At 44.6% G+C, this 19,367-nt stretch overlaps 1 protein-coding gene across 3 annotated transcripts in view; it reads left to right on the top strand.

Moving 5' to 3' along the window:
• Positions 1-13,976, top strand: part of MGAT3 (mannosyl (beta-1,4-)-glycoprotein beta-1,4-N-acetylglucosaminyltransferase) — a 226,168-nt gene extending 212,192 nt beyond the window's left edge. For all 3 annotated transcript variants that reach the window (XM_030208416.1, XM_030208424.1, XM_030208433.1), the window contains one exon: positions 11,756-13,976. In XM_030208416.1, coding sequence (XP_030064276.1) covers positions 11,757-13,259 — 1,503 coding nt within the window. In that variant the 5' untranslated portion in view covers position 11,756 and the 3' untranslated portion in view covers positions 13,260-13,976. The remainder of the gene's footprint in view (positions 1-11,755) is intronic.
• The last annotated feature ends 5,391 nt before the right edge of the window (positions 13,977-19,367 follow it).

Below are 19,367 nucleotides of genomic sequence, written 5' to 3'. Positions count from 1 at the left end.
TGTTCATCCTCTCTATTGTGAGAGAATAATAATAAATACATAGGGTAGTAAGAGGCAGGCTCAAACTTTCCGTAATTTCTGTGTAACAAAAGCATACATTGTTCATGGAGCTACTTTCTCAATTATTTTAACTCATGGAGCATATTTTTCCAGATTGCATGTTAATATTATCCAGTTATATCATATTTACATAGTCAAGTGATATTAGAATTTTCAAAATAGTAATGGTGTAAAAAAAAAAAAAAGTTACCATAATAAACAACATGTTGTAGAGAACAAGCCCCAAAAAAGTTGTTCTGCATGTATTGAGGCTTTGCTTTAAATGAATTAAAATAATAAAATATGTGTAATGAATAAACTGTATGATAAGTATATCAATAAGTATCAAAGTTTTACCCCTCTTCCCTTTTCCTCTGTCCCCTTCCCTACTGTTGTATGGATGTGAGGTTTGGCAGGATGATCAAAACTGCTTTCATCAAGTTTTACTGAGCTTTGTCACCCAGGTAGTTCATATTAATACACAGAATTTAATGATTTCAGGAATGATTTTCTCAAAGATCAAATGTAAATCCTCAAAACAATTAGGTATTATGAGGAAAGGAATGGAAAACAAAAAATTAGGACGTTATAATGTTTTTGTATCGCTTCATGGTGCAACTGCACCTCGAATACTGTGTGCAATTCTGGTCACCGCATCTCAAAAAAGATATAGTGGAATTAGGAAAAGTACAGATAAGGGAAGGGGATGAGATGCCTTCCCTATGAGGAAAGGCTAAAGCGGCTGGGGCTCTTCAGCTTGGAGAAAAGATGGCTGAGGGGGAGGTATGATAGAGGTCTATAAAATAATGAATGGAGTGTAACATGTAGATGTGAATCACTTGTTTTCTCGTTCCAAAAATACAAGGACTAGGGGCATGCAATGAAACTACAAAATAAAAAATTGAAAACAAATCGGAGAAAATATAACATGTAATTAAACTCTGGAATTTGTTGCCAGAGAATGTAGTAAAAGCATTTATCTTAGCGGGGTTTAAAAAATGTTTGGCTAGTTTCCTAAAAGAAAAGTCCATAAGCAATTATTAAAATAGACTTAGGAAAATCCACTACTTATTTCTAGGATAACAAAAACTAATGACAGAGTGTGTTCAACGAGTCAACTCTATAGTATTATGTGAGGTAGAGTCTCATATGTCTGCCACGGCTCTTTTTCATTTCACTCTGAGGTGAATCACTTGCTCGTGGTCTCTTCTTAATCATAGACTCCTCCCCCACCTCCTAATGTATTCACTCTTCAGTAGTATATAAATTTATTCATTCAAAAATGTGTCCATTTACTTCTAAAAATTCAAAATCTTGACCATAGCCATTCTTATAAATGAGCACACAGCACTTAACGTATGTACATTGGTGTACTCTTGCACCCCGACAGGTCCCCGTTTCGTAACACTTTCTCAAGGGGGAGTATCACCACATCTATCAAAGAAAAAAGAACAGCATAGGTTCTATTCTTATAGCAACCACTCGCTGCCTCATTGTGTTTACAAAACGTTCCCAGCTTACCTCGTTCTTAGCTACAGCTCCTGTGTGTGCCTCATCGCTAACATTGCAAGAGGAGGGAGGCAGGCTACCTTCCTTCTCCAACTAAGGTAGGGGGGCCGTGAGGGGGTTCTTTTTCACGCTGGACCACCAGGGATTCGGCAGACAATGCTGGGGGGGGGGATTTGGGGTGGGCTGGAGGTCCGGCGGACCTCCAACCCCTCCCGTCGCTCGCTGGGAGGGGGGGTTGGCCGGTGGCCACTGGACCACCAGGGACCATTTTCTGGGGGTTTGGGGGGGGATCGTTGGGGGGGGGGGACCAGAAGTCCGCCGGACCTCCAGCCCCTGTTGCTCAGGGCAGGGGTAGTCAGGGCCTGGTGGTCCCATGGACCTCCAGCCCCTGTGTTTGACAGGTTTGGGCTTTTGACAGCCCAGATCTATCAAACAAGTGAGGGAGGATTATGCTGAGCGCATGCTCAGGCACAATTCGCCTGCACTTCTACCCCATGATCAGAGATAATTGCACTGCTTAAATTTGCATGCATTATCTCTGATCATAGGTCTAATAGCACCCCGCACTGTTCCAGCGCTATTTTAGAGCGCTGTTTGGAACAGCTCGGGGCTTTTGATCATCTGCCTGTCAGTGTTATAGCATGTAGGCAGATCCCTGTATGTCCTAATTAGTTCTAGTTAACATTAATAATTAACAGCTCAATAACTGATTAGTTTGCATGCAGATCTGGGATTCATGCCCAATTTTGGGTGACCTTTAAAGAATCTGGGGGCAAATGACCTGTCAGCCTGAGTTGGCCTTTTGCAACAGAAGAAATGGAGATTTAATTGAAGGCGTTCACAAAATTGCTATGAAAGGGGAGGGGCTATTGATTTCAAGTTGCTGGATGTTTGGGATATCTGACTACAGTGGCATCTAGGAGTAGGGAGATCTGGATTCTCAGTAGGGAGGAGGCAATATTGGACCTGGTGCTTACGAACGGGGACAGTGTTTATGGGTGGTTTTTAATACTTTTTATTTTATTAGGCAAAACATGCACATATCCAATGTTAACCAGCACAAGCAGCAAGAAAGAGAAACAAAAACAGCCATAAACTGCTAACAGAGTGTTTTTTGGTTTTTTTTTATAAATTTATATTCTTTACAAGCCTTTACATCTTGAACAGGAAAAACAGACAGGCATAATGTAGAAAGCATCAAAATCAAAAATAATAAATTTATATCTTGTATGGGACCACAAAATGGAGGGGGAGAAATCCGTTATAAACTCAGGAGATGATATTTAAAGAAGAAATATTACAATAAAGGCTTAACACTTCATGCACCTTAATCATTTTATCACTCTTCCCTTATCTCAGAACATAACCGTGTAAATCCTGCAAATCTCATATTCTTTTTTGCTCTATGAAATGTTTTAACTGCTCTGGAAGAAAAAAAAAACATATTTTGTTCCCAAATATTTAATGTTACATTTACAGGGGGTAATTTAAATTAAATGATGCCTCTATAGCTATAGTATCAGTTCTTAATGCTAGGAAAGCTTTTCTTCTCTCCTGGGTTTGCTTAGTCACATCAGGGAAAACCCATATTTTCTCCCCGTAGAATAATGTTTGTAAGTTCTTTAAAGCTAATCTTTTTTTTTTTTTTTTTTTGTTACCCCGCACTTTACCACTCATGGCAGGCTCAATGTGGCTTACATGGGGCAATGGAGGATTAAGTGACTTGCCTAGAGTCACAAGGAGCTGCCTGTGCCTGAAGTTGGGAATCGAACTCAGTTCCTCAGGACCAAAGTCCACCACCCTAACCACTAGGCCACTCCTCCACTCCTCACAGCTTCTTGATCTTCTTCAAATATAAATGAAATAAGCAAGGTTTGCCTCTCAGTTACTGAAGTTAAAGATGTTTCCAAAATTTCTGAGATGTTCAATTCTCCTTGAACTTGTGGTAATTTCTGTTGATCCTCCTCGTTTTTCTTGTTAGGCAAATAATAAATTTTGTTTAAAGGGGGAATAGATTCTGGGGAAAATTTTAAATTCTCGATCAGATATCTTTCAAATACCTCCAAAGGAGTATATACAGACACACGAAGAAAATTCAATAATCGAAGGTTTAACCTTCGGTTGTAATTTTCAAATTGTTCCAGTTTACGATGCAATATCACATTATCTTTTATCAGCTGTCCCGAAGTTTCTTTCACTTTTTTAACTTCATCTTTTATAATATCTATTTTCCCATTAACTTCAGTTTGCATATTGGCAAATGCTGTGGATAGATTTTAAACAGTACTCACAAGCGTCTCTATTCGGTTTGCAAAACTCGTCACGGTCCGATCCAAGTGCTGGAGTGTACTCCAGATGGAGTCCAGCCTAACTGCCGCAGGAACGCCTTTTGTTGTTTCAGGTGCTGTCGGAAGAACCAAAGTTCTCCGAACTTCCGCCGGGTCCTCGGCCACGAGACCCCGATGTTGAAGGCCTCCATTATCTTCTCCATGGATGGAAGCACTTCCTCATGGGTCGGGCCCGGCTGGATGCGGCGGTGGGTTAAGGGTCAGAGGTGAAAGTGTTGTGTCCAGTCCCAAGTTTAGTGTGAGGCATAATTATTGTTGAAGAAACAAAGATAAGTCCAAGATCGGCACAGCTAGCATAGAGAGAGCTCTCACAAGGAACTTAGCGTGCTCCGCCCCCTCGAGACCCAGTGTTTTTGATGATATAGAGGGTGATCATCCAGGGTCCAGTGACCACTGGATGATGTGGTTCAGTATTAGGACACAGGTGGAAATGGCTCATTCAAAGGTCAGGGCCCTAGACTTCAGGAAAACTAACTGTTAAAATGGAAGAATACCTCAAGGAGTCATTAACCAAATGGGAACATCTAAGGAAAACAGTGGGCAAAACTGAAAGGAGACCATCTTTTTTGTTAGGAAAATAAATGAAAGGAAAAGGAAAAAGAAATTATTAGGGTTTTCTAAAAATATAGTGGAAAAAGTAAGGAAAATGGTTAGTGTTTGTAAACTGCAAGAGATCAAAGAAAAAGGAATAGTTGTTTGTTTGTTTTTTGCTCACACCTTTTTCAGTAGTAGCTCAAGGTGAGTTACATTCAGGTACGTTGGATATTTTTCTGTCCCAGGAGGGCTCACAATCTAAGCTTGTACCTGAGGCAATGGAGGGTTAAGTGGCTTGCCCAAGATCACAAGGAGCAGCAGTGGGATTTGAAATGGCCACACACACACACACACACACACACACACACACACACACCCCCAAGGGGAGGAATAGTGTAATGGTTAGAGCACGGGCTGAGAACCAGGGGATCTTGGTTTAAATCCCACTGACATGCCTTGTTATCTTGGACAACCCTCCATTTACTTAGATACAAACTCTCTGGGGACAGTGTACCTGAACGTACACTGTTTCGATAGCTTTCTGACTTGTAGGTGGTATAAAAATGCTGCTACTAGGGGACATATGATATAGACATTTAAATACTTGAAAGCTATTAATATAGAAACAAATCTGTTCCAGAGAAGGGGAAATGATAAAACTAGAGGGCATGAGCTGAGGTTGCGGGGTGGTTGATTTAGGAGTAATATAAGGAAATTCTTTTTCACAGAGATGGTGGTCAATGCCTGGGAATGACCTCCCGAGGGAGGTGGTAGAGAAAAAAAAACCAGTGACAGAATTCAAAAAGGCGTGGGATGAACACAGTGGAACTCTATTTAGAAATTAGATGGTAGAAAACAAAACAGAAAAAGAAAAAAACAAGTTAAACGGCTACAGGGATTGGATGTGTGAGTGACGCTTGGGACGGCTACTCTGGCTGTAAAGAACTAAGGCCGGTGCCAGGCAGACTTTGTAGGTCTGTGTATGGCAATCTAGTTTATAGGATAAGCTGGAAAGGGCTTCAGTGGCAACTTCAGTAGCTGGAACCGAGGCCAGTGCTGAGCAGACTTTTATGGTCTGGATCCTGCAAATGACAAGATGGATTTGATAGGCTGGAGTGAGCTTTGACAACAACTTCAGTGGGTGGAACATAAGGACAGAGCCGGGTGGACTTCTACAGTCTATGTCCCAGAAACGCCAAAGAAAGACTCGTGATAAAGTATATAATATCGCATTCATTGTTGATTTAATCATGAATTGATAATGAGTGTGACTGTTGGGCAGAATGGATGGACCGTTCAGGTCTTTATCTGCCATCACTCACTATGTTACTATGTAATAAAAAAAAAATAATATAGAGGCAGATGAGAAATAGCAGAATTGATTAACAAATATTAGGAAAGGCTATGAAAACTGACACAAATAGAGACAGAAGTGAGGTACACCTCCTGTGAATTTCAGAAGACTGTGTTCTTGAGCAGCTAACAAACTAAAAATAGACAAAGCAACAGGGCCAGACAGGATGCATCCAAATGTATCATGTGAATTTGGGATGTTCTTGCTGCTCATTTGTTTGACTTTTTCAGTTCATCCTTAGTGTCTGGAGTAGTTTCAGAGGCCTGGAGACAGGCAGATGTGGTTCATTGCCACAAAAGTGGGACCTAAAGTAACTGATTGGGTTAAAAATTGGTTGAATGGAAGGAGACAGAGGGTAGTGGAAAATGGAACTTGCTCTGAAGAAAGGGAAAGGAATGTTGTCAGTGGAGTACCGCAGGGATCGGTCCTTGGGCTGGCTCTTTTTAACATCTTTGTGAGCAATATTGCGGAAGGGCTGTCTGGTAAGGTTTGTCTCTTTGCGGATAATACCAAACTCTGCAACAGGTTGGACACCCTGGAAGGTGTGAATGACATGAGGAAGGACATAGTGAAGCTGGAGGAATGGACCGATATTTGGCAACTAAGATTTAATGCTAAAAAATGCAGGATCATGCATTTGGGTCACAAGAATCCAAGGGAACAGTACAGTATAGGGGGTGAAGTGCTTCAGTGTACAAAGGAAGAGCAGGACTAGGGGGTGATTTGTATCTGATGACCTTAAAGCTTTCAAACAGGTAGAAAAAGTGACGGTCAAAGCCAGAACGATGCTTGGGTGCATAAAAAGAGGGGTGACCAGCAGGAAAAAGGAGGTGATTGTACTATTGTATAAGTCTCTGGTGAGGCCCCATTTAGAGTACTGTGTGCAGTTCTGGAGACTGCACCTACGAAAACATATGAACAGGATGGAGTTGGTCCAGAGGGCGGCTACAAAATTAGTAAGTGGTCTTGAACCCAAAAAATATAGGGACAGGCTTATGAATTTCAACATGTATACACTGGGAAAGAGGAGATATGATAGAGATGTTTAAATATCTCAAGGGCATTAATGTACAGGAAGTGAGCCTTTTTCAACTGAAGGAAAGCTCTGAAACAAGGGGGCATACGATGAAGTAAAGAGGGAATAGGCTTAAGAGTAATCTAAGAAAGTATTATTTCACAGAAAGGATGGTGGAAGCGTGGAATGGCCTCCCAGTGGAGGTTGTGGAGTCGAGGACTGTGTCAGAATTTTAAAAGGCATGGGATAAGCACGTGGGATCTCTTAGAAAAAGGAAGAGTTAGGGGTTACAGAGGATGGGCAGACTAGATGGGCCATTTGACCTTTATCTGCCATCATGCTGTCATCACGCCAAAAGCTGAGGAAAGCAATGGTGCACCTAACACTCTAATGAGGCTGCCAAAGGTACATTGTTTAAATAGATTTCAGATTCAAAGTATGGAGTAATGCACGGGATTGTGTGTAATTTTATATGCTGTTTATATAAGGTCTCCTGAAGAAGTTATATGAAACACGGCCTGTGTTGAGACCAGACAGAGGTTCAGTTGATGTTGGAACGTGTGAAAACATCCAGATGGAGCCCTACTAAAAGAAGTGTTTTGTGATGAATTTGTTTAGAACGTTGTGGAGAAGGTTTATGCTTAGAGCGTCAGCTTATCACCTACTGGATTCACTTGACTGACTATCGGAACTTGGATAAGTGATTGGCAATACAAGTTGAATACACTGGAGTGTTACAATTTATAGAACATTTTCAGATGGACATATGGAGGTGGCATATGCTACTATGTTTAGATTATAAAATCATCTTTAGGCAAACACGCAGTGTTGGACATTATTACAGCTGTTTTAAGGTTGATTTATGGTAAAAAAAAAAACTTTAGTGAGGACTTTACGGGGTGTGTATGTATGATAACAGTTAATGTTCAATAAATACAACAAAGGTTATTGTTGATATTTTTGAATGTACTAATGCGGAATTTGTATTGCAGTTGATATTAGTCAAATAATATGGAAAGTTGATATGTATGTGACTAATGTTTAACCCTTTCATTAGCAATAATGATTATGCATGAGATACATATTTGCATACAGTGTAGGCGGTGAATGCAAATCTTTCAGGAATAATTCATTAGACTGGATAGGCCATCATGCTCTCTGTCTATGTATAAAGTGCAACCAGTGCACACAATACAAAACAAATCCACATAATTTCAAAAGGCGCTTACAACCTAAATAATTCTGAGGAAAAAAGACCTCGGAGAAAGAGTTAACATAGCATATTGCTGGAAAAAAGCCAAGCTCTCTATCACTGGTCAGAAAATAATCTCATGAATATATGCCAAAAAATGCAGGAAACAGTTTAAATGCTCAAAATAATTGTTTACTTAACTGAACTTAACTTAAAACCAGCATACTTGAAATTTTTGACCTATTCAGTATGAAAGATAAATGCAAAACCTCTGACACTGTTGAACGCTGGAAGCATTTTACATAATGCAGCTTCAGGAAGGTTTACCTTCTGGATTAGTATGTTGCTCATGACTTATCCTTCATTACACAACTGTAAATAATATAAAGAATTGTAAAATAAATTGGCCAAAATTTCAAAAAATAATAATTGAACAGTGTGCTCAAGCATACTGTTCATGACAGACCACCAGTGTCGGAGGTTTTGTGTTTCTCTTTCATTCTGAATGGAACAAAAATGTGAGTATGCCGGCTTTTAAGATTTCTTGAGTTGAGTACAAAATTATTTTGCATGTTTAGATGGAGTTTCCTGCCTTTTTTGGCACATGCTCAAGGATTGTTAGTTTTTTTTTGTTGTTGTTGTTGTTGTTTTTCTGACCAGTGATTAAACAATTTGGCTATTTTGCAGCAATGTGTGTTAAGCTTTTGTCTGAGGTATTTTGCCTCTTTCGGTTTTTTTTTGTTTTTTTTTTAACGTTGCAAGCACCTTTTGATATTATATACATTTGTTTTGTATTGAGTATACTGGTTGCACTTTATCTACTGCTGTATATTTATGATTTACCTGAAGTATCCATGTATAATGTGCCAGAAATCGTCATGTTTTTTAGTTATGGCCTGCTTCCCTGTTTCATGCATTCTTTATGTATAGTGCAGTATCTTAAATGAGATAGTTTGCTCCGTCCATACCCTTATACAAGTGATTAATCACTTGATGATTGCTATCCTCCTGGGCTTGCCTCTCAACAGAGGATCAATACAAACTTACTGAAGTGTGGAAAAAGTTAGCCACCACCTCCCATCCCTAGGTCTCAGAGGAGCAGGAGATAACACATAAAGGGCCAGCACTTAGACCTGGGCGTGCCAAACCTGCCCCGTAACTCCACAGGAGTCAGGTTTTCAGGCTGTCCATCACGAACATCTGTGAAATAAAGTTTCATGTAATGGATCCTCATATGGAAACTGATCTCATGTTTATTCATTGTTGGTTGTGGAGTTATTGGTGTATCCCGGGTCTCACCTGTTTGCTACCTCTAGCCCCGGGCCACAAAACAGATGTTCAGTTTAGTTCAGTCTCATATTTAAGGCCAATCTCCCCTCACTCATCAATTCTAGCACACATGCAATTGAGTTTGGGAGTGGGTGAATGGTCTGGAATAGAGATCCAGGGGTTTGAGAGGCTAGGCTTTTCCCTCTGGAGCTGATCTGTTCCCTCAGCGCTTCCACAAACCAGGAAGTACTCAAAAAGTCTCAAACAAATGCAAAACCTTTATTTGAACTCATGCAACAGGCAAGTCATCAATCCAAAGTATTCCTTGTTGCTATTCCCAAAGAGAAAGTCTTTATTTTCCATTTCTTCTTCAAATTATATTTACAGGACACTTGCCCCCAGTTTACTAAAGCTTAACTCGAGTTATCTGCAGCAAGGCCCATTTTATTCCTATGGGCCCTGCTGCAGATAACTTACTACTACTACTTACTACTACTTAACATTTCTAGAGCGCTACTAGGGTTACGCAGCGCTGTACAATTTAACAAAGAAGGACAGTCCCTGCTCAAAGGAGCTTACAATCTAAAGGACGAAATGTCAAGTTAGGGCAGTCTAGATTTCCTGAATGGAGGTATGGTGGTTAGGTGCTGAAGGCGACATTGAAGAGATGGGCTTTGAGTAAGGATTTGAAGATGGGCATGGAGGGGGCCTGGCGAATGGTCTCAGGGAGTTTATTCCAAGCATGGGGTGAGGCGAGGCAGAAAGGGCGGAGCCTGGAGTTGGCGGTGGTGGAGAAGGGTACTGAAAGGAGGGATTTGTCTTGAGAGCAGAGGTTACGGGTAGGGACGTAGGGGGAGATGAGGGTAGAGAGGTAGGGAGGGGCTGCAGATCGAGTGCATTTGTAGGTTAGTAGAAGAAGCTTGAACTGTATGCGGTACCTAATCGGAAGCCAGTGAAGTGACTTGAGGAGAGGGGTGATATGAGTATATCGGTCCAGGCGGAAGATAAGACATGCAGCAGAGTTCTGAACGGACTGAAGGGGGGATAGATGGCTAAGTGGGAGGCCAGTGAGGAGTAGGTTGCAGTAGTCAAGGCGAGAGGTAATGAGAGAGTGGATGAGAGTTCGGGTGGTGTGCTCAGAGAGGAAAGGGTGAATTTTGCTAATGTTATAGAGGAAGAAGCGACAGGTCTTGGCTAACTGCTGGATATGCGCAGAGAAGGAGAGGGAGGAGTCAAAGATGACTCCGAGGTTGCAGGCAGATGAGACGGGGAGGATGAGGGTGTTATCAACTGAGATAGAGAGTGGAGGGAGAGGAGAAGTGGGTTTGGGTGGGAAGACGATAAGCTCAGTCTTGGCCATGTTTAGTTTCAGGTGGCGGCTGGACATCCAGGCTGTAATGTCGGATAAGCAGGCCGTTACCTCTTCCCACTGACCGCTTCTCCTTTTCTGTACAGACTCAAAACTCTGCGGGTCTGACCCTCTGCCAGCAGTGACAACTCTCTGGATCCACCCTGGTCTCGGGACCGAGCTCTCCCTGGCTCAAATCCCCTGCTCCCAGGCAGGGTCTCTCTTCTGCCCACCCGTAGCACTCGCAATCTCTCGGTTGCCACTTTCAGGAACCGCAACCCTCCTTTACAGCCAGGGATCACACTCCTCCGGATTCCCTTTTTCTTCTCCTGGTCTCTTGGCAGGGGACAATCAGGCAACCAAAGACCACTCCCCCCCCCCTCAAAAGGCAGAACTCCTGCTTTATCTCCTTCCAAACTCACCCCCCCTCTCTCTCTCTCTTTCCCCCCCCCCCCCCCCCCCCCCCCCCCCATCACTCCTCAGCAGCTGGGCACCACCTCTCTGCATTTCACTTCAAACTACTCCCCATGGACTGGGCTTACTCCCACCCAGGGACATCCTATCACTCCAGCCCTCTGGCAGGCACCCCCCTCCCCCAGGGCTCCGGAAAAAACTATCACTCTAGTAATACCCATTCCATGAAGTATTACATTGGTATAAACATTCTAGTATTTATAGTCCTGCCTACTTGCTTCCTAGGAAATTTCAGAGCCACTTAGAAGTACAGGTTGCAGAAGCAGAAGGGATAGGAACTAAGTTTAAAAAGCCACTTCACTTGGGTCAGCCTAAAAAGACTGCAGCTGTTTTTGCCCCATGGCATGCAACAAGGCAATGTAGTTCTCCTTTTATTAGGGAAAGCAGAATTGCAGTGCCATACTTACCATGGGGCAAAATCAAGACTGAACCAGTCTTTTTTGCTTGAGCTGGATGAGATAGCAACCCTAGGCCTGGGGTTCCTGACTTACATGACCTAAACATGGAGGTTCACATATGAGAAATAGGGTCCAGATAGAACCAATCACAGGACCCCACAAATTGACATTTTATGGTGGGAGAAGCTTGTGAATTAAAAATTAAATTAAGCTAAATTATTGAAAATATAATTCTGAAAAAATTTGTTGTTCTTTTTTTTTTTTTTTTTGTATAGGATGAAGATGCGACGCCATAAGCTGTTCTTGGTGCTGTGTATGGCAGGCCTCTGTCTCATCTCCTTCATGCATTTCCTTAAGGCGCTCTCGTATGTCACCTTTCCCCGTGAGCTGGCTGCAATGAGTCCTAATCTGATGTCTAGTTTCTTCTGGGACACAGCTCCAGTGACACCACAGCTCAGTGCTGTCCCAGAGCCAGCGCCTGAAGCCCTTCGCACGTCCCTCTATTCACATTCCCCACTCCTCCAGCCGCTGCCTCCTAGCAAATCTACTGAACTGCACAAGGCGTATCTCTTCCTTAAGGAAGACAACACTGAATATCTTATTCGAACCAAATCTGGGGGGTTGTGTTTCAAGCAGGGTACCAAGAAATTTGAGAGAGTGCCAACAGGGCATACCGAAGAGAAGCAGGAGCATGCCTCTGGACACCATCCAGGCCGGAAACCTTTGAATGCGGTGGGACCTAAGAGGAGGAAGTGGGTGGAATGTGTTTGCCTTCCTGGCTGGCACGGCCCCAGCTGTGGTGTGCCCACGGTGGTCCAGTACTCCAATCTGCCCACCAAGGATCGACTGGTGCCACGGGAGGTGCCACGCCGTGTCATCAATGCCATTAACATCAACCATGAGTTTGACCTATTGGATGTACGCTTCCATGAGCTAGGCAATGTAGTGGATATCTTCATCATCTGTGAATCCAACTTCACAGCCTATGGTGACCCACGACCCTTGAAACTGCGTGAGATGTTACGCAATGGCTCATATGACTACATCCGTCACAAGATTGTCTATGTTTTCCTGGACCACTTCCCTGAAGGGGGGCGGCAAGATGGCTGGATCGCCGACGACTACCTCCGCACCTTTCTCACTCATGATGGTGTGAGTCGCCTGATCAATTTGCGCGATGATGATATCTTTATTATCAATGATGCTGATGAGATCCCAGCCCGGGACGGTATCCTTTTCCTGAAGCTCTACGATGGCTGGACAGAACCGTTCGCCTTCCACATGCGCAAATCTCTCTATGGCTTCTTCTGGAAGCAGCCTGGGACCCTGGAGGTGGTGTCAGGCTGCACAGTGGGCATGCTGCGAATGGTATATGGCACAGATGGCATCCGTCTGCGACGCCGCGAATACTACACCATGCCCAACTTCCGCCAGTATGAGAACTACACAGGGCACATCCTGGTGCAGTGGTCACTGGGGAGCCCCTTGCACTTTGCTGGTTGGCACTGTTCCTGGTGTTTCACCCCAGAAGGCATCTACTTCAAACTTGTTTCTGCGCAGAATGGAGACTTCCCACGCTGGGGAGACTACGAGGACAAGCGGGACCTAAATTACATTCGTGAGCTGATTCGGACAGGGGGCTGGTTTGATGGGAACTCTCAGCAGTATCCTCCTGCTGACCCTAAAGAGCACATGTATGCTCCCAAATACCTGCTGACGAACTACCAAAGGTTTCGTTACCTGCTGGAGAACCCCTATAAAAAGGAGGGAGGGGGGTGATGAAAACTGAGGGGAATGTGTGCGTGTGTCTGTCTTGGAGGGATCTTATTCTGGGTTTTGTTTTGGGTGGAGTTAATCTGAGCAAACGGAAGAGAACAGCAAAAAGCCTCAGAAATGAAGAGAAACGGCAGAGGGACAAGAAATCTGTTATCCCATACCCCCTGCAAGGAACATTTGGAGTAGGTGAGGGAACGCACTTCTCAGTGTATTGAGGTGGAGGGGAAGATATGGATCCTTGTGCTGTGTTAAAAACAAAAAGAACAAGAGCAAAGAAATTGAAAATGTGCACTCTTTGGGGGCGGGGGGGAGGTGTTACACTGAGAGGAACCAGAACTCACTCTGTAAAACCACTTCTTTAGACAGAGAGAGGGGGTGGGAATGCAGCAAGGAGATAGGTGTGCATAGACAGATCAGAAGTGTTCATGCAGCCTTCTGCAAGCCCCTCATTCTGTGTGATTTTATTTAATCATCAGTCCATTACTGTAAGGCAGGACCGGAAACAGACCTGCCAAACTCCCACTTTTGCAAATCATCTCCCGCACTCCCACTGGGGTGAGCCACTGTCATCTCCTGCTGCTATGGAACCAGTCTCACAGCTCGTCCCATGGCAGCAGGAGATGACGTTTTACTAAGCCATCCCCTATTGCCTGAGACAGTGGCGTAGCCAGACTACCAATTTTGGGTGGGCCTGAACCCAAAGTGGGTGGGCACAAAATTTTCTCTCTACCCCCCTCCCCAGCAAAATTTAGTCACACTAATCAGATGCATTTGTCACACAGGGTAAAGTGCTGCTTTTCAGTGCATCAGATTTCAGACAATTTATTTAATAGCCTAACACCCTTTTCAATGAGCTTTCAGAGGCCAAAACCTCCTGCCTAAGGTCAGTATAATGCTGTTACGGTATCCTCTCCTGACCTAAGGAAGGAAGTATTGGTCTCTGAAACTTTATTAACAAAGGTACCATATTACTTTATCCTAAATTAAAAATAAATTTATTTTCTTTACCTTTGTTGTATGGCCATTTACTTTTTCTCATTGTGTTGCTCCCAGTCTCTAGATTCTGCTTTCCTTTGTTTTCGCTTAACTGTTCTGCCACGGTTTCCTGGCCATTTCTCATTTTTCTCTCCTTTTTCTTTGCTTTCTTCAATATTTTTCTGCCTCTCTCTCTTCTCTGTCCAGATTTAATTCATTCTTACTATCCATTCTTTAATTTCCTTCATCTACTTATGGCTTTTCATCTTTTCTCACCCTTGTTCTCCCCATGCCCCTTCCTCTTATTCTCCAGTCTTTCACTACTCTCCTTTTCCATCCAGCAGCTCTCTTCTCTCTCCCCATCCTTCCAGTGTCTCCCCTCTCCTCCATCCTTCCAGTAGTCTCCCTCTTTCTTTCTGCATTCTTCCATCCAGCGTCACCTCTTTCTCCCTACCCTTCCATTCAGCGTCTTCCCTCTTTCTCCCTACCCTTCTATCCAGCGTCTCCCTCTTTCTCTCCCCATCCTTCCACCCATCTACCCTCTCTCCTGATCCTTCCATCTAGTGTGTCTCTCTACCTCCTTCTAACCAGTGTCCCTTCTCTCTTCACATCCTTCTAGTCTCTCCCCTTTCTCTCTGCATCCTTTCATCCATCTCCCCTCTTTCTCTCCCCATCCTTCCATCCAGTGTCTCTCTCCCCATCCATCCATTTTCCCTCTTTCTCTCCCCATCCATCCATTTTCCCTCTTTCTCTCCCCATCCTTCCATCTGTTTTTCCCTCATTCTCTCCCCATCCTTCCATCTGCTTTTTCCCTCTTTCTCTCCCCATCCTTCCATCTGCTTTTTCCCTCTCCCGATTCAGGCCCGCCAGCACCAGCCCTAGCTCCCATTACCAGCCACTGCTGCTTTTCCTATTGAGCAGCAGGGCCGGCGCTACAAAAAGAAGAAGCGCTGAGCTGAGCGCTAACAACAAAAAAAGTTGGGAAAAAAAAAGCGCGGCACCTCCGCAGGCAGCCTTGAGGCATTGGCTGCTGGCTCTGCAGGCTCCTCCCGTCTCTTACGTCACTGCCCCTGGAGCGACGCAGGGGCAGTGATGTAAGAGACGGGAGGAGCCTGCAGAGCCAGCAGTCAATGCCTCAAGGCTGCCTGCGGAGGTGCCGCGCTTTTTTTTTTTTTCAACTTTTTTTGTCGTTAGCGTTCAGCTCAGTCAGCTGAACGCTTCTTCTTTTTGTAGCGCCGGCCCTGCTGCTCAATAGGAAAAGCAGCAGTGGCCGGCAATGGGAGCTGGTGCTGGCGCAGGCTTGGAGGAAAAGTGGGCGGGCAGTGTCTGTGCGCTTGGGTGGGTGGGCCAGAGCTGAAATTGGGTGTGCCCAGGCCCACCCCTAGCTACGCCCCTGGCCTGAGAGGGAAGCTGCTTGTTGCTGCTGACCGAGGTCCATCGGGAGAAGAGCCAAGAGGTAAAGGGGGTGGGCATTGAGGGTGTGACTGGGTGGAGATGGAGTGGCTGGGATGCGTGGGGGTAGGGGTGTGGCTAAAATCTCCCTCTTGGCAATCTGGCTCCCTTGGCAGCTGTGCTGAAATGTTTTCATGTGAAGTAGTAGGACCTCTGTTTTGCTTGGTAACTTTCTTTAAGAACACAGCGCTAATCGATCCCCCTCATCCAGTCCAAGGTGGCCCCTAGGGATGGGAGGGCTGGGGGCCGAGAAGGGCAAGCAAACACTGAAATACACAAAGATCTGGGAAGACTGTGCCAGTGCTGCCGTCATACTGCTCTCAGGCCCTGCTGAAGGTGGTGCAATTTACAGGGACCGTGAAATGTCACCAATGCCGGTATCTACTGATGTGATTAGGCAGTCATGTGTTTAACAGAAGAAATTGTTTTTCACCTGTGCACTTTTTGACGCCAGTATTTTCCTCTCACATATTGCTGATGGACACCTCAGTACATGTGTTTCATAATTTGCCCTGTCTATAACAGGCAAGCAGGCTGCCGTTAGCAATGGGTGGCTGTGCTGTAGTGTTCCTGCGATTACTGTTGTGAATGCTTCAGCGAGCTTTTTGCAGCTGACCCTGGTTTGTCATGACTGCTGTGAATTCTTGAGCCTGAGGTGTGCTGTAGGCATGGGGTGAAAGAGAGCACTGCGAGGCCCAGGTGTGCTGCAGTCATCATAGAAAACCTTTGTTGTGCCATTTGATAACTCTTGCCCCGAAAACCTTCATGCTGCTGTAGAATCAGAGGCAGATCAAGCTCTGTGTCTAAAACCTCTTGTTTCTTTATAAATCATTCTGGCCAGGTGTTTGCTGATAACATCTATTATTCAGGAGTGGCCTGTGGAGGATGCAGAGCCTCATTTACAAAAGCACTAGGGGCTGAAAAGTGGGGCTGTGTGTGAAGAACCACAGTTGCTCAGTGGAAGGTCTGGCCTTGTGATTATTGCATAGGCCTCTGTGTAACATTTGCTCTTATTAGCTTAGCACAGTTTTGTGTGTGCCTGAGTCTTGAGAAGTCAAGAAATTATTTTCAGTAAATGGATACCCTCTTATTGTGGTCGAAGGGCGGCTGGGTTCCAAAGCAAGTAACCTTGGTATCCAGGCCACAATTAGTCTTAGCTTTTCAGTTATCTAAGGAGCCTCATCCATGAGCTTGTAAAGGCCCTCATGTCCTCTGCTGCTCCTGAACTACTTGTGCAGCTGTCATGTCCCTTTTCTTTCACTGCTGGGAGTTATAGTTCATACTTTGGGAGGGGGGAGTAGAACCACAGAGGGCTGGGGACAGAATGACAGGAGAAAGAACACAGAAAACAAGCAGCAGATAAGAAGCTATAGAAGGAGAATAACTGGAGGACTTCTTGGTAGTCCACACTTAAGAGGGTTCCATCAGTTCTTGAGACTGTACCTGTGGTGTTTATGGCCTCAGTCTGCCTTTCTTCTTTCCCCCTCCCCTCCCCTCCCCCAGTTGCTTCTTTAGTTGGGTTCTTGGGAAGCTTGTGAAAGAAGTAGAGCAGAGAGTTGTTTTGGTCAGCCTGACACCTCCCAGGGAGGAGAAAGGGATGTCCCTTTCCAACCACCAGTGGGAAAAAGAATAATAAAAATGGCATCTCTGCTCTGACAGATAAGGAAGGGGAGGACTCGGGGCATGAGAGCGGCCTCGAGTTGCTAGTAGCAAACTGTTGTGGGCAGCTAGATGTCTGTGCCAGGACAGGTCTGGGTGAACGCCTGACTCTGGAATGGGTTTGGTCACCTCCACACACTCTTCACATTTGCATAGGGATGGAGGAAACTGGATGGCATTTAAGCAGTAGAACTTGATTTTCTTTTTTAATTTTTACTATCTTTCTGCAGAAAGTGAGCCAGTAGCACACTGCACCTTGAACCAAAAAAAAAAAAATCTAATCATAATAATACCCCAGCTGCCTCATCTTGCCCAGGAGAAAGAGAATAACACACACACACACACACACGCGCGAAATAATAAAGAAAATGGCCCATCCAGTGTGCCCAGTTATTGTCTCCACTGTTAAGGATGCCAGCCACAGAGTGACTATCTTTAAAATGTCTCCTTAGCCAGGACAGGCCATTTTTCTCTCTGTTTTTAAGTCTACCCACCCTCCACCCCACCCCACCCCACCCCACCCCACCATACATACACGTGCACACTTTCTTCTCTGTAGCGATTCTTTTCCTGTCAGGAGGAATCTGTTGCCACCTTAATCGACAGAAGCACAGGTGTCAATTCTTTGGATGTAGCATCCCCCCCACCACCACACCCCCATTATCCCAATTTGCTTCATGCATCACCTCTTTGATTGGTACTGTGATAGCTGAGAAGAAAGGCAGATATAGATGGTTGTGTGTCATCAGGGGAGGGGTTCAAGGCCCCACATAGCTGGTACCTGTACCACTTGGAACCAGCTAGACGGTGGTGGCTTCTCCAGGAATCCAGTGTGCTTGGGGGAGGTCTCCATTCACTGCTAGTTTTTAAAGCAGTGAAATCCCTGGGCAGCAGTCTTAAAGTCCCTGGAGACATGTTAGTAACTGTGGTATTCAGTTTTTCAGAACCATTTGAATCTCAAGGGAATGCTAAGTACCTGCATGACATTTAGCTAGAACTGACTCAGGTTGCTGTGCAAGACTTGCAAGCACTGGGATCAGGGAGGGTGCACCACATTGATTTTACAGCCACATTTAATTATGGGAAACACATTTAAAAAAAAACTAGAGGAGTTGCCATTCAAGTGTGCTCTCTGAGGCATGGATTGCTGGCTAGCTCGGTGTTGTAAGACCAAGCTGGTCCTAAGATTAGCTCAGTAAAGACATGGATTTGTCCTGCCTTTCTATGGAAGGTGAGAACTGTAAATCCAGGCATGCAGTTGAGGATAAAGTAAAGCCTGGATTGACCTGTTGGGAGGGGGGAACATGGAGCCAACTGGTCACCTGAATTAAGATATGTATGAATCATAGTTTGGCTCCATATGTACCTCCACTTGTATAGTGTAACACCAGTATTGTGCATCATAATGCATGGCCTCTGCTGACCAGTAGACTGGCCTCTAAAACTAGATGCTGGCCAGGGACCTCCAGGGCCCACATCTTCAAGACACTCCCAGGTCAGATCTGAGCCTGGAGTACTTCACAGGAGGACATGCAATACTAACTATTGGGATTGCTCTAAAGCAGCACCATTTCATATCATGTAGTCTAGGTCTTGGGGGATTACTACCTAAGGCAGCGCTGCACTGCAAGAATGCTAGTTTTGGAGTGTTCTTCCTGATGTAGCAGGGCTGATGCTCCTGGGATCTGTGCTTCCTCCACTAGTACACATAGTACAGGTGACCTAGCATTAAGGATGGAAGAGGATGCTTAGGAAGGGACTAAATTTGGATTCCAGTATGTTGTTTGCTGCTGGTGGCGCTTCATAGGCCTGCTTGAGAGTTCTGCTGTGAATGCTGACACCTTGTGGCCATTTTGTTAATTTCCAGCTGTGTTGCTTAAGCGTTCTATGTTTTCTTTGAACTCTGTGTTATCCGAGTTGTAAAACCAAGTCTTCCATATCATCAAGCTGATCAATCCATAGACTGGTGGGTTGTGTCCATCTACCAGCAGGTGGAGATAGAGAGCAAACTTTTGCCTCCCTATA

Source organism: Microcaecilia unicolor, chromosome 1 (genome assembly GCF_901765095.1).
Source record: "Microcaecilia unicolor chromosome 1, aMicUni1.1, whole genome shotgun sequence".
Taxonomy (NCBI): domain Eukaryota; kingdom Metazoa; phylum Chordata; class Amphibia; order Gymnophiona; family Siphonopidae; genus Microcaecilia; species Microcaecilia unicolor.
This window is presented reverse-complemented; position numbering and strand designations above follow the sequence as displayed.